Raw genomic sequence first — 15,953 nt, forward strand, 5'->3', positions numbered from 1 at the left:
TCTCCTTCCGCTTTCTAAAAGAGGCTCTGGAACTAGGATGAGAAAAATAGTCCCTTGACAACAATCTTCCTTCCACAAGGAGGCGGGGCTTAAGAGCGGAAGGGACAGGAAGTCCGTGAGTCTTGTGGTGGGATTGGGTCCCGCGCGCTGAGGAGGCGGGTCATGTGGGCGGAGGGATCCATTTTACACGGCGGACTCCATTTAAGGCGGGGAGAGGAGCGCGGGCGGCAGTTGCTGTGGTTTCCCGGTTGGAGTTGCTTATGTCTTTTGGCAGCTGAGACTCGCGGACGTAGTGTCTTGCGACCAACTTTACCCGCGAGTGACTACAGATCAGGCGGTCGGGAGCTCAGCGTCTCTTCCTCCGACCAGGCTCGGCCCTTGTTTTCCCTTCACCACTTGGTGCCCATATCTAGGTCGGCTCCCGCGCGGCTGAGAAGGCCGCGGGCGAGATGTTCAAAAACACGTTCCAGAGCGGCTTCCTCTCCATCCTCTACAGCATTGGCAGCAAACCCCTGCAGATCTGGGACAAAAAGGTCAGGAGTTGGGGACAGCCGCTGGGCTGGGTGCAGGGGCCGCGCTTCCTCCTCGTCCGGGGACTGGGGACGGGGTGGCGGGTAGTCCTGTAGAGTTGGGGGCCCAGGGGAGGCGGGGCGGGCGCTGCTGTGACTGTCCCCAGGCCGGCGTGACTGAGGTGCAAGGTAGGGGCATCGTGTAAGCAGATGGGGGTGCATGTGGGGTGGGCGTGGCTGGGGTTTAAGTGTCCAGCGGCCGTGGTGTGGTAAGGACAGTGGCCCCTCTCCGCAGTCTTAACGCGCTCAGTCAATTAATTCTTCAGGAGCCTCGGTCTCCCCATTTATATGGTGGGATTGATCCTACCCGTGTCCTAGCGTGAAATGCATACACTTACTTGAGGTTTCTTTGGGAACATGCAGATGAAAGAAGCTGCTGTTCACTGATGTCACAAATATTTACTGATACCCTGTTTTGTGCCAGGCACTGTGCTGGGCACAAAACACAGAGCTTTTGTTCCAGGCATGGTGATAGAGGCACAGCCAGAAGGCAGTTATGTTTGGGTTTCATTCATTTGCTCCTCTCCTTCCAGGAATCTCAATCAAGGCAGCGTTCGGTGGCCTTTGGCACCTGCTCCACATTCAGTGCTACTTGGGGTCTGTACTGTGCCTTCTGTGCTTGATTTCTACATCAGGAAAACTGCAAAATGGTGACAAAATTTTGTTTGGATTAATAAGTTCAGAGCCAGGTACAAGCCCCATTATGTTTATTCAGGTATCCGCTGGATAATACTTTGACCCCAGGAGATGGTGACCCTGGCCATGTTTTGGAGATGTTGAGTAGGGGGCACGTGTGTCTAGCACGCTGTGCGTTGGTCACGTTTTATTACTTTGTTATTTCATTTCTCATGCCAGTTCCCAGTGAGTTGTACCCGTTTTCAGGGTAAGTTGAGGGAGGCACTCTTGTGGAAGACGGGTGATTCCTCGGGAGAGCGCAGAGAAGTGGTATGTTGGATGGGGTTTGAGGAAGGTGGAATAGTGTCAGTAAGCAGTTTATGGGGAAGGAAGCCAAGAGCCTTGGAGCTCATCTCAGAACAACTGTCTTCCTCATCCGCACGTATGCGTCAGGGGCCACACAGAGACTGGTAGGGACATCGATAGCCTTCTGCCTGTCACCACCAGGGAGTTCTGCATTTTGAAAGCAGCTCTGAGAGTGGTGTGTTCCTCATGTCACTTTTATAAGACCGTCGGGAGATCTGGATGTCAGGAGCTGTCTGGGCCTATGCGTGCGTGAAGCATCGGTGTCTCCTCTTTGACACTGCATCTGACCACACGCTTAGGCTCCTACCGACTATTGCACAGGAGAGCATTTCCTTAGCTTTCTTCCCTACGTCATCGAGGGTCTCCGTTGCGTGGTTCTGTTCACATTGGAATAAACATTGAAAACTCTGAAACCGCAGCTGTGCAAAGAGAACCTGGCCTGAATGTACCTGGGGACTTTGTGAGGATGGCTTCCCAGCTGTGGCTGCACTGATGGGCTGTGTGCCCGTTGGACATGGAATTATAACACAAAGGTCAACATAAGGCACTTGAGGTAGAATATGGGACTTGATCTAGGAGACGTTTCTAGAGCAGGTCACAGACCTTAGTAACGCTGAAAGAATTGCAGCGGTAGGGAGGCCTCAGCATTTCCATTAGGTGAAACTTATCAGAGTTGTCCATTTTAACCCTCGAGGCTTGATCTTTTTGTGTGTGTTTTATTTTTCAAATGCAGCTTTTTAACTAGTCAACATGTTTACATATGGAATATAAAAGCAAAGTAACCATGGTGCACTGTGTCCCTTAACAACGCCGCTAGAGGTGGATGGTACCCTAATGACATAAGGTGTGTGAAAACATTATTAGAACGCCTGGCAGGGTTACTTGGAGTAAATTAAACAGTCATTTTGGCAAAGAAAATGAGAATAACCCTCATTTTAAGCAAAATTCTTATAATAGTAAAAGTTAATTATGTTTCTACTTTTTTTGCATTTTTTTAAGGTTATTTGTTTTTGAGAGAGAGAGCGTGTGTGGGAAGGGCAGAAAGAGAAGGAGAGACCGAGAATACCAAGCAGACTATTCTGTCAGCATGGCTCCCTACATGGGGCTCGAACCCACGAACTTTGAGATCATGACCTGAGCCAAAATTGAGTCAGACGCTTAACCAACTGAGCCACCCAGGTGTCCTACTTTTTGTATTTAGACTGAAAAGGGTTTCGGGGTGAATCTTTTCCCTTGGAGCAAGGGAAGGAATGGGAGGAAAAAGACAAGTTTGGGGTCAGATCCATAGGCTTTGTTGCACATGTGCCTTTTCTTAACTGTATTACAAAGTCCTCAGGAAGTGTTGGGAATCCGACCCAGTTGGGGAAACACTGGGAATTGATATACTTATCAAAGATTTATTGAGCAAGAGTTAAATCACAGGCATTGTGTAGATTTGGGGAGATAAAAAGTTAGAAGACATTTTTCCTGCTCTCAGGAAGTAAGGCAAAGTTGTAGTAAAGGTAAAGTCTGAGGGATGGGCCATCCACATTGATCTAGAAATGATCTTGAACTCTGCTGGTAGTACGTAAGGCTATTTTTATTACTATTTTGATTTCACAAACTTTACTGAGCTTATGGAGAAGAATTTCTATAATTTGTTTTCTGTAAAGAATAATCTTGGAAAAATTAGGTTTGGCTTCTGTTTGGGCTCTGTGTCTCCTAATGAACGTGAAGAGTGAATGCCATATTCATACTAGTGAATTGACAGACTCCATTTTTGTGGGTGTGCTTACTAACATCTGTAACACCTGCATTTATCTGACACTCTCTGAAGTTCAGAGCTCCTGCCCCCCATCTCTTCCTTCAAATCTCAACTTAAACATTTCATTGGGAGCTTAAGTTAGGTCTCCTGTGTATTCCTGTGGTCCTCTACTTCACACTGTATGGTAGGTGCCTATTTATTGTGTATTTCCCACTAGACTACAAATTCCTTTAGGGGAAGAAAAGTATTTTACCTTGAAACCCGAGGGCTGGGGTAGGGACAGTGTGGATGTGCACCCTGGCACTGTCCTATGTCCTGTGTTGTGTAACATTGGGCAAGCACTCACCTGCCCAGTTTTCTTATTTTGTAATGATGCGACCTCCTTCCATGATTATGGAGATTAAGTGAAGGTTTATATAAAAGGTGTGGCAACAGAGTTATGGCAGACAGTATCAAATAGGGCAGAAAACCCAGGAATTTGCTCAGGAGTAAATAAGTTGACAATTGGTGCCTAGGAATAGGAAATCCAGTAAAGCCAGACTTCCGAAATTAGAAGAATTTCGCCATTGTAACATGGCTTTCCCAGTCCAAAACCCTTAACGTGATTCTAAGGCCACACAGCGCAGGGCGGGGTGCCTGCCTCGCCAGCTCTGCAGGCTGGCCCTTGCCAGGCTCCCCTCGGAGCAGTGACCTCCTGCTGTGTTCTCTCACCTTTAGGCTGTACCTGTCTCTCTGCTGGGACCCACCCCGCCACTTCTTAGTCTCCAGGTTACAACCCAAAGGCACTTCCTCAGGTCAAGTTAGTTTATATCCACGTGCCCCTCCAGGTTAAGTTCATTTATACCCCCTTATAGAGCCTCTACTTCCTTTTCATCAGACTCCTCATTCTTGACATTTATTTTTGAAATTAGCTTCTTAGAATCTGTATTCCTTGCTAGACTACAGTCTTCCTGATAAAGGCCTCTGTGTTTATCAAACCAACGGCTTAGGATAAATTAGGGATTTCTTAATGTTGCCTTAACTTCTGGGACCGCAAATTACATTTATTAAAGGATTAGTATTTTTTTTTTTTAAAGGATTAGTATGTTTAATGTAGACATTACTTCTGGTTTGTAGAGGAAATACCAGAATGTTCTGTTCCCGCTTATGCCTGTATAAAACATAAAATTTTCATATTTCAAAATATGTTTAATATCCTAAAAGTCTACTAGATGAGTGTGAATTCATACACATTTCTGTCTTCCTCACCTCTCACCTATCTTTCAGCTGCTGCTGATCCTCGCCTATTCTGAAACTATTAGAGCCGAACTTTTTGTGGTTGTTGCTGGATAGTATTAGCTTCTCATTCCCTTTTCCTAATTTTAAAAATGAATAGTCTCTCTCCAGAAAAGTAGTTTCCACACCCTCGTTTTTAATTAGCAAACTTTACTGGTACATGTTAAACTACTGTGTTCCCAGTAGTAGAATCAAGGGCATTGGACGTGAAGGTAGTACAGCTGTTTGTTTTTTCCAGACTTTCCCTGGATCAGCCTAATGATGTTTATATTGTTCTGAGTAATAGCTTTTACTATAATTGGGCAGAGGCATGGGTTTAGTTGTATTTGCCCTTGCAAGACATCGCTAGGAAGAGACCAGTTAGCACTGCACTTATAATTGCCTTTACTGTAACCAACGGGTTGTTTGTATGTGCCCAGAGCTGCCCGGGTGCTAATCTGGAGAGTCCCTCTTAAGTGCAGCAAAGGGAGGGAAGCTTTTGACCCATTGGAGCCTGCAAGGCCTAGGCCTGGAGACAGAGCTATGCCCAGCTCTCCCCACAGAGGTCTCCCTCCGCCTGCTTTCTGACTTACATCCCAGCCCCTAGCTGCAGGCGAAACTTTCCTGCTGATATGGACAGCTCTAATGGCTTAATGTAAATTGGAACATGTGTCATTAAGACTAGGATGCCAGATGGCTGCAGGCTCAGCTGTCTGCCAGGATAAGTGGGTGGAGCCAGAAAAATGGAAGGTGGGGGTAGGGAATGCATACAACTCATGTGTTATTTTTAAAACACTTGAAGAAATATGGAGAATTGGCTAGCTTCCTCCCTATCCCAGTAGTACTTTTTTCCCCTCAGCCTGACCCTCCTCCCTGGAGCTTACACTGAAAAAAAAAAAAAAAATCAGTGTTCTTTATTAGTTGCCCCAGCGACCATGGAAAGCCTGGGAGAGTGATTGTAAGAAGAGCATGAAGGTTCCTTTCCTGGTGTGTGCAGAGGCTGAGAACCCTTCTGATTTGTAATAGCCAGCAACCTGGGTTCTGCAGCTCCCAGGGGACCTCCAGCTCATAGCTCTGAGGGTGGCAGGAGGGCGGGGATAGGGAGTTCATGAACAAAAATGTAAGACGGGCTCTGTTTATTTTCTGGAGGAATAAAACACGTGTAGCCTACACCTTGATAGCAGGACTGTGTCATGGAATAAAAAAGAAGTAAAAAGTCAAGAACAATTGGCACTTTCTCATTTAGAGAGGGAAGTAAGCTAAAACCTATTTCCACCGTAAGCAATAAATGCTGACCAGTTCATTTAATCTTCATTTCAAAGCCAGGCCTGCTTAGCGACCTCTGAACTGGAAGGCACTAAGGAAAGGAAGTCGATGCTTTCTGAGGTCGTGTATCTTGTTATATGTGTTTGTCAGAAGCTGGACTGAGGAGGGGGTTGCTTCCTGCAAGACCTTTACAATTTAAGGCAGTGACAGCCAGACTGCCAAGGTGGTTGAAAGGCCTTGCCCCAATTGTCCACCCGCTTTTCCCTTGATCCTAGTTTTAGAGCCTATCTCTTTGGGGAGGTTTCCTTTAAGTGCTCATCTCTCTGATTAATTGTACCCCCACCCTCTTTCCCAATGAGTTTCAATTTGCAGCTCTGTGAACTTTAAATAAAGGAGAAAAATCATAATTCATAACAAATCAACTTAATTTGATTTCAAAGCTCTGGCAGTTGGTGATAGGAGAATACTTAAAACTCCAGAGAGACGGGTGGGCATTCCTTTGACAAAGCTGCTTTTTTTTCCCTGAGTTCTCCTGGTTTATGGACTACATTAATTAATTATGTAAGAATTAAGTCCGGGAGTGTGGTGGTTGATGTGTTGCGAGAGAGACTTCTCTTTAGGAAGTTTTTGAAAGTCTAGCTAAAAATGAGCTTGCCTCTGGGGTAGAGGCGGAAGAATACACAAAGTCTCTTTTGGCTTCCAGTCTGTAGGCTTCTGCGTGCTTTGTAAGGCATTGTTTTCTTCTGTAAAGGCTTGAATAGTCGCATTTGCTGGAGTGAAGTCATCGGCTAGAAACTTTGAGATGGGCAGAAGCAAGTTCCCTAACATTTCCTCCCTGTGAAAGCTTTCTGGAGCTGACAGAGTATTCTTGCTGGGCTCTGAGAGACGTTTGGGGATGTAAGATTTGAGCCCATGCTTTCAAGCAGTATTGGATAAATTGCAACACATTGCCTTTTAGAAATAATTAATTGATCCTTTCAGGTTAACCTTGTGTTTGATAGTTGTATTATGTATTCTTTAAAGAAAGAATGAAGGTACAAAGAATAATTAGCTGTACGTTATCAAATTAGTATTTGCATCTTGTTGGAATACTGGCAGCTCTTAGCAACGTGACTGCATCACATTATTTGGAAATAATTTCTCATCTGACTCCTCCTTCACCAGCAAGTCAGTCTGATATTCCACAGCAGCTGTGGGCTAGCAAATCGAGGAGGAATATTGCCATTTGGTCCTGAGTGTTTATGTGGGGAATGAGGGGGGCAGCGTTGGCATGTGCTGCACAGGCCCAAGCCTTTGTGCGCTTAATCTCCCTGGGAAAGCGGCCCAGAGCGCGAAGCAGGAGGGCAGCGGGTGTCGCCAGCTTTGTTTGAGGAGCACTTCAATGTGACGCTTGTGTCTTAAGAACCCAAGAAACGCTGCATTGGCAGAGATCTGGGGCCCATCCGCCCTGCATTCTGTCTCTGATAATGGGCACCAGAGGCTGATTTGTGGGAAAGCATTCTTCGTGCTGGCAGCCTCCCTGGCTTTGTGATAGACCCCAGGCTCTCGGGCCTCTTTTAATAGTCCATGGTGGATATGTTATCCAGGAATTTTTTTTAAATCCTCCTTGAATCTATTCACCCTTGCCAACTCTCAGGGTGACAAATTCCAGAAGTCAGCAAATATTTGAATGCTTAGTTTATGCCTAGCATAGTACTAAGCTTTGTAGAAGATACAAATGATGCTTAATATTTGATCCCTACCCTTGAGCTTATAGTTTTGTGAGGAGACAAGACTCAGTTGCATCTGGAAGAAAACTATGGGCAGTAATATCAAATGTCCCATGGGAACACGAAGCACACCAGAGGTAGACCACATTCACAGTACCGGAGGTCAGAGACTGATGCCTAAAAACAAAATGCTGTGTTATTAATAATAAAAAGACCACATGCTTTTGGTGCATCCTGTACTAAATCTGATTGATTTTTTTCATGTGTTAATACATTCAGCCCTAATAGTCCAGCCCTGTGTCAAAAATGCCTTTGCATATCTCTGCTCTGTCCATTTTAGGTGCTTAAACACTCACTGCTTGAAGGTAATTGTGCTTTCCTAAATATTTTGAGAGGGGAAATCCGTAGTGAATATTGATCCCTCTTCATATTGTACCTCTTGCATGTGCAGCAGACGATCCAGAGCCATGTAGGGTGAAGGGCTAACTTACGTAGTCTAGGCTACATGAGCCAGACGAACAAACCAGAAAGAAGAAAGGTCGGTGTGGGCTGAAATGCTGAAGAAGGCTTCTGTGTGTGGCACAGATGAGACTTGAATTCCTTAAAAATTTGAAATTTAGGGAAAAGAAGATAAGGAAACAAGAAGTAGGAGCATAGTAGTAGGTGCTGTAGAAGATAAAAATGATGCTTGATGCTGGGGGAATAGTGCTCTCGTTTTCTGGTTGCCGCCCTCCCAGTGGAGGTGCCCTTCTCAGTGGCACCCAGCCTTGGGCCTTTTTGGCTGAAGAAGTATATGAGGCAGTGTGGAAAGCCTGGTCGTTAATCCTGACTCTCACTTAGAGTCCTCACTCGCACTGTCTAGGTGTCAGTGTCCACGTGTGTAAAATACCACCTACCTTATGATTTTTGTTACAATTAAGTCAGAGAATGTATATGAATGTTCCTAGTGCATCGTAGGCATTGAGTAATTGTTAGCTGAATCAAGTTGATTCCTTTTTTTTTTTTAATGTTTATTTTTTGAGAGAGAGAGAAAGAGAGATTAACAAGTAGGCTCCATGCTGCCAGCACAGAGCCCAACATGGGGCTCGAACTCACGAACTGTGAGATCATGACCTGAGCCAAAACCGAGAGTCAGGCACTTAACCGGCTGAGCCACCCAAGTGCCCCTCGAGTAGATTTCTTTGGAAAGAAATTGATCCTAATTTATAGATGGCCAAGTCACCTGCAGTTCCTGTGGTGGTTGTGGGACCTCGTATGGAGGTAACATTGTGGCCTGCTTACAGATAAGCTCCATATACCGTGTCCCAGAGTTCTGCGTTGTGCCCCAAGGGCTGTTGTGGTTTTCTTTAAATGGTCCCATTCAGCCTTCAAAATCTTGACACAGTTGTTGCCAAATATTTCAGTCCTAATTGGTTTAATTTTCTTTGTTGTAGGTGCGGAATGGCCACATCAAAAGAATCACTGATAATGACATCCAGTCCCTGGTGCTAGAGATCGAAGGAACGAATGTGAGGTAGGTGGCCCCTCTGTTCACCCAGAGACACAGGACACCAGGGAGGCAGAAGGTCACAGAGGTTAATAAGCACAGACTGTGGGACCAGGTGCCTGGTGTGGTTCCAGCTCGCTGCTTCCAGCTTACCTTGGGCAAGTTACTTAACCCCGGGCCTTCATTTCCTCATCTGTAAAATAGGGATAATAACAGGACACCTTCCTTAGAGGGTTGTTGTGAAGATCAAGTAAGCGAATTGTGTACAAACTCCTTAAAACCTGCTCAGCACATATAAGTGCTGTGTGTTAGCTATATTATTATTAATAAGTACCCAAGGTGTGTGGGTGTGGGTGGAGGGATGGCACTGATCATCCAGTGGGTGGCGTGTGCCACTGTATGGTTCTCTGCGCCACGGTGGTCTTAGTTTGGGTTTTCAATCACTTGATGGTTCTCTTAGAGCAGAATTGAGTCTTCTCTCACTGGAGAAAATTCCTCAGGTCACTGGCCTGGCTTCGTTTTTCAGGTTATTTTCTTGTTGATGTCTAGCCATGTTCAGCTTTTGTTTCAGAGTCCAGTGTTGTGTTTTTTTTAAAGCATCAGCTGATTTAAGGATTGAGGATTGGGTGAGGTATCTGGATCTTTTATATCTGCTTTCCAACTTACCTCTCGGACCGAGTGTTTTTGCCGCGTGTACCACAAAGGAAGCACTTACAGTATCTCCTCTCTCTGCAGCACCACGTACATCACCTGTCCTGCAGACCCAAAAAAGACATTGGGGATTAAACTTCCCTTCTTCGTCATGATAATCAAAAATTTGAAGAAATACTTTACCTTTGAAGTACAGGTTAGTATATACATGTGAGTGTGCACATGGTCAGCTATACCATAGGGACAGCCTGTCAACTTGTAGGAAAAAAAGTGGCTCTAGGAAAGTATCTTTAGTCTTTTGTGTGTATTTTTTTTTAAGTTTATTTATTTATTTTGAGAGAGAGAAAGCCTGAGTCAGGGAGAAGAGAGAGAGAATCCCAAGCAGGCACTGTGATGTCAGCACAGAGCCTGACGCAGGGCCCAACCCCACAAACTGTGAGAGCCTGACCAGAGCCAAAGTCCGACGCCTAACTGACTGAGCCACCCAGGCGCCCTCGTATGTATTCTTTTCTCCCTCTACTACACACTTGATGTGGCCGTTGTTATTACGACATAAATTTGGTATTCGTAGTCAAACTTTAATGCCACGTTTTTAAAGAAGCAGTAAACACCTAGGAAATCTGAAAACAGCTATAACGTTTCAAAGCTTAAAGGTTAGAGTAGTGTCCATTCAATAGTGGTTATTGTTGGCCTCTGTTCGAGTATTTTTGATTTTTCAAATGGAAGAATGTTTATGAAATCATTCTATGGTCTGTGGGCCCTCGGGTGTGTCACATGTCATAAGCAGCTGGCGTTGTCTTGGCAACGGACAAGATAAACTTGCTACTTCCGGGCCATCTGCATCCAGTATGACCTGTGTCTGGTCTGTTTATTCTCCCTTGGGTCTCAGCCTTGGGAAACTGGGCTGTGGGAGTTCAGGCCCTTGTCTTCTACCCAGGTTGCTTCTTCCAAGGTGGAGTTCACGTGATTCTTTTTCTATATGTCCTAGGTACTGGATGACAAGAATGTGCGTCGGCGGTTTCGGGCAAGTAACTACCAGAGCACCACCCGAGTCAAACCCTTCATCTGTACCATGCCCATGCGGCTGGATGACGGCTGGAACCAGATTCAGTTCAACCTGGCCGACTTCACACGGCGGGCGTATGGCACCAATTACATCGAGACCCTGAGAGTGCAGGTGCTGGCTCCTTTTCCAGTGCAACGCCGAATGGGAGAGGGGAGCGTGCCCTGCCTGATCCTGGCCTGTGGCCCCGGTGACAGAACAGTGTGGGGTTTTGGCTAAGGTGCCCAGGTCACGGCCCAGAGGGCTGAGAGAGGCCCGGGCCTTATTCAGGTGTCTGCTCAGATACAGTAGGAAAACACAGCGAGCAAAATATCCCTCTTGCCAGAGTCCACTCCCAAGCTGTGCTAAGGAGATGCCAAACTGAGGAAGCTTTGACAGCCTCGTGGGAGGGGCTCTCGGTGAATCGGGAAAAGAGGAAGGACAATCCTATTTTGTCTCCTAAAATAAGTCTTGCACCCACAGATTCACGCAAACTGTCGCATCCGACGGGTTTACTTCTCAGACAGACTCTACTCAGAAGATGAGTTGCCAGCCGAGTTCAAATTGTATCTCCCAGTTCAGAACAAAGCCAAGGTAAGCCAGCCTCCTCAGGAAGGCCAGACGGTGAGTTGGGAGAGCTGGAAAGTGCTCTGTTCTAGCCTCTCAGTGCTGACCTGGGGTCTGGAGTACCTTTCGTTGTAAGATCCCGGGTCTTCTCCCAACACCAGCACTGAATCAGGATCGCTCCTGGGAAAGGCTCTGGGACCGTTGTCTCCACCTCCACAAGGTGGTCCTGCCTCACGCGGGATGGTGTCCTGCCACTCCGTGTCTTCCATCCGAACCTCTTTATCGGCCCCAAATTCCTGTCAGCCCACCGGTCTCCTCTGGCCCGATGCTGGTGCTTCCTCCCTGCCTGCCCGCTGCTGACATTACTCATTTCTGCCCAGCCCAGCGTCCCCTCCAGTGTCCCCAGAAAGGGGAAGCGCCTCAGTGGCACCGACCATCTATTTTTCTGATAACTTAAACGGATGCCTCTTCTGTTTGTTTCTTTTTCTCCAGCAATAACTAGAATGCACCTTGAGGGATGTCAGACCCTGGACATGGCTCTTAGTGTGAAAAGGAAACTATCTGGAGGACAATGCAAAAAACAAATATTTCTATTAGTTTACTGTGCTGTGGTTCTTTTATCTACCACTTGGTGTCCCTTGTTGCGGACACCAGCGACCATGGCAGGATGCCGTCGTCACATTGCAGGTGCCGTGGGGGGTAGGCCGGGCTCTGGGGCACCAGTGCTGGACTTTACCCAGCAGCCTGCCCCAGTGTGTGGAGACACATTTACCGCCGGAACTACAGAACTAAAGATGTTCCCTAAAGCAATTTCAGACCAATATTTCTTCCTATGGTTTGTTCATTGTTTTATATATTATCTAAATATATGTATATGCTGTGTAATACTCATAATCTGGAAGTGAATAAAATGCTATATTCTTGGTTTGTAAATTTGTTTTTCGTTTGTTTTTTTAGATGGAGAGAGAACATGAGTGGGGCTGGGGAGGGGCGAGTCGAGGAGGAGAGGGCATCTTAAGCAGCATGGAGCCCAATGTGGGGTATGATCCCATGACCCTGAGATCATAACCTGACCCGAAATCAAGGGTTGCACGTTCAACCGACTGAGCCACCCAGGCGCCCCAGTAAATTTGTTCTTAGTTTATTTTTTAAATGATATTTTCCTTTCCTTTTTGATAGGAACATAGAGCTCTTTCCAAAGAACATCCCATCCACTCATGCTGTGAAATACCTCACAGTAAGCACTTCTAGAACAAGACGTCTGTACAGATACTGATTTATAACAACTCCAGGCTATGCTAACTGGGAAAAAATGTGAACAGCATATGATCAGAAGAATCATCTTACTGGGAATTAGGGCCCAAGTGAAGCTTAAGACAAAATGACATCTAGACCAGATTGCTCTTAATTCCCTTAGGAAGTTGTCACATTGGAGCCCCACGTGCTCTTTTGTAACAGCACACCTACTGTTACTCAGCGTTGGAGCCCATCACCATTTCCCTGTCCGAGCTCCAGATGAAGTCTTTCCTTGAATTTAGGGACTTCCACGAAAAGCATTTCTTTAAACACTCGAATCACCCGAGGGAGATGAAAGCTTACCCTCACCACCACCCCCCATCCTGCTTCTTGGGCATATGCTTTGTTAGTGGGATGACAGACCCTGGCACAAACAGTTACATTCACAGAAGTTACACGCTTCCCTGAGGCACCTCTGCCCTGTGTGACATTGCTGGGGGCAGAGAAGGACATGTGCAGACATGCCTGGGTCTTCAAGGATACAGATGAACCAGTAGAGTGGCTACATCTGGAGAGGATGGGTATTGTGTTATTTGTAGACTTTGTGTACTATAAATATTTTTTTTGAAAAGTAATATGTAAGAATCCCAAAGTCAAGAAAAAGCCGTCCTACATACAGGGCTCTCCCAGGAAACGCCCCCTGGGTCTGGTCCCATGCCCCAGGGATGACGCTGGGAGTGTGGGCACCCGCCATTTAGATTCCAGTGAGAGGTGAAAACTGCGCTGGATCCACTGTTGCCGTCGCGCCTTCTATGAGGTTAAGTGGCGAGAAGCACTCCTCTCCCACATGCTTACCGTCCAGGTGCGCTGCGGGTAAGCCCCGGACCGCTGGGCGGCGGGGGCCAGGGTCTGGGGGGAAAGGTGTGCCACTGCCCCCTCGTGTGACTTGCGAGTTGGCTTTTCCCCCACAGTTGTCGAGTGCCTGACACTCAGGTGGGCTCCGTCAGGACAGCTCTGCCCTTTCTCTTTCTCTTCCTGCCAGCGACTGGAGCCGCCTGTGTCATGGATGCTGCCCCTCTGACGGAGTCAGCACGCAGAGGGCCGTCAGCCCAGGTGACAGGGTCAGCCCCCTTGTCCGTTCTTAAACATCTTAGCGTTGCCATTGTTAGAGGCCTTGGGCCTGTCCCCTGAACCTTCAGGGTTATAGTTGGAACCCTCAGAGGTGGGTGGCAGTGGGGTGGCCAGGGACGTCAGCAGAGCTCTGGTCACTGGACGCTGAAATCTTCCCTCCAACATGGTGTCTATTGTGGCATGAAAGAAAGATGCTTTTGTGGAGGCGAGAAAACCCAGTTAGCTTTTCATCTCTCTCCAGTTGCCAGGCCATCAGTGAAGTGCTCCTGGAAGTCCAGAGAAACACAGTAACACACTCTCCTCCACACAGAGCCCCTTTCACCCTGAGGCACTTGTCGGACTATGTGTGGGGATTACCTCACCTCCCTCTTTGGGGTGGAAGGCGGCAGCTGTCGACTTCCCACATGCTTTGCATATTCATCCGAGGGGAAGTGAGGGGGCGTTGGGGGTGATGGGGTGTATTATCTAAGCTGGACCCAGGCCAGTGTGAATTGTGGCACCAATGAGTGCATACCCCTTTGCCCTCAGCTTTGCAGCTCACCAAGAAGACGGCGACAGCCAGTTAGGAGGCTGAGGGCAGGAAGAAGGACAGGCTGTGGGGGTTAGCGGCCTCCTCCTTGGAGCTGGGGCCAGAGTGACCTTACACTGGGGAAATTAAAGCTGTCAGAGTCACGTTATCAGGCTCCTTGGAAGTAGTCATGGTGTGTTTTAGAAGGAATTGCCTTCCAAGTGAGAGTACTAGTTAATTGTCACGAACTTGGGGGGAACAGGTGGTCCACCATTCCCAGCAGGATTCATTTTCAGTAAGAACAGATCCACTGTGGCCCTTATTTGCCACTGGCCCACTGACTGATTTTCCTCTAGCCAGGCTGGCCTCCTCAGGAAAGTCAGGCATGCCAGAGGACACCAGGGGACAAGCCTCCAAGCCCATTTCCCCAGCACCTCAGCAGCTGTAGCCAAAAGCCTCACTGAGAAGTCACTGAAAAGATCTTGGTGCTCTCCTTGTCCGAGCCCTCTCTCCCCTTCCTCCATGTTACTGATGAGCACGCCACAGCCCAGGGAGAAGCAGGCCAGCCCCTCTAATAGTGGAAGGGTGGTTCGAGGACCCGTATCACCCGGATACCTGACCAGAGTCACATGCCGTCCCTGTCTTCCTTGCGTGGGTGCCCCCCCTTCCTGTGTATCTGGCTGTGCCCTTTTTATAGAGGGCAGTGAGAGGTGAGAGGATGTCCCCCTTGGTGGCTGGGCGAGGCCAGACCCTGCTGCTGGAGAGAGCTCAAGGCCAGGCTCAAGGCCAGGCTCAAGGCCAGGCTCGGATCCGCCTCTACAGTGAGGTCTGGCCTGCTCGTCCCCTCATGGCTGCGTGTTAGCTGACCTTCAGCGACCGAGAGAAGCATGAAGAGCTTGTAGGGCAAAGGCTTGTGTTTCACTAATGGATCATAAAAGTAACCTATATTCATGGGACATGTAAACCACAAGAAGAATATAAAGTCAGACAGAAGCCCTGATTCCCACTAACGAACTGAAAGAACTTGAAGGGGCCAGGCCAAGTGCTACCCGCTTCACAGTATTTGTCTTACTGGGTTATCGCAGCACTGAGACAGGGACCATTCTCGTTTTCCAGATGAGAACATCAAGGCACAGAGATGAGCACACCTGAGTGCCCCCAGTGATGCCCCCATTGGCGGAAGCGGATTCCAAACTCGGGCTGAGGAACCCACACACTGGGCTCTTACATCACTTGACTTCTCTGACCTGCAGTTTCCTCCTCAGCAAAATCAGCCTGATGGGAAAACACCTGAAACGTGCGTCAGATCTGGGTCGGAAGAGATGCCCGTGAACGAGGCGTGTTATTTTCACAAAACAAAAAACTATACAACAATGAAAAGGGACAAATCTCAGCTACGGGTGCAGCAGCAGCAGAGGCACGCCCCTCCCCCCCCCAGCCCCCACATGCACAGTGAAGACAGCAAGGTACAGTTTATTAAGGGCGATTCCTTTCCTGTATGATCTTTAAAAAATTAATGTTTATTTTTGAGAGAGCGAACATGAGCAGGGGAGGGTCAGAGAGAGAGGGAGATACAGAATCTGAAACAGGCTCCAAGCTCTGAGCTGTCAGCACAGAGCCCCACGCAGGGCTCAAACCACAAACCGTGAGATCATGACCTGAGCTGAAGTCGGACGTTTAACTGACTGAGCCACCCAGATGCCCCTCCATTTCTATATGACTTTTAGATAAGCAAAACAGTATCGTCCAGGATGCATTTATAAATGACAAGCCATAGGGACAGCCAGGGGACTGGGTATCTCAGAACTC

At 47.5% G+C, this 15,953-nt stretch overlaps 1 protein-coding gene across 1 annotated transcript; it reads left to right on the plus strand.

Moving 5' to 3' along the window:
* Positions 1-203: 203 nt before the first annotated feature.
* On the plus strand, positions 204-12,202 carry CFAP20 (cilia and flagella associated protein 20). The gene is made up of 6 exons (XM_077751411.1): positions 204-533; positions 8,957-9,036; positions 9,745-9,856; positions 10,649-10,837; positions 11,186-11,296; positions 11,762-12,202. Exons 1-6 carry the CDS (start codon positions 450-452, stop codon positions 11,765-11,767), a joined length of 582 nt encoding a protein of 193 aa, XP_077607537.1. The 5' UTR covers positions 204-449; the 3' UTR covers positions 11,768-12,202.
* The last annotated feature ends 3,751 nt before the right edge of the window (positions 12,203-15,953 follow it).

Source organism: Crocuta crocuta, unplaced genomic scaffold (genome assembly GCF_008692635.1).
Source record: "Crocuta crocuta isolate KB4526 unplaced genomic scaffold, BGI_CrCroc_1.0 scaffold124, whole genome shotgun sequence".
Taxonomy (NCBI): Eukaryota; Metazoa; Chordata; class Mammalia; order Carnivora; family Hyaenidae; genus Crocuta; species Crocuta crocuta.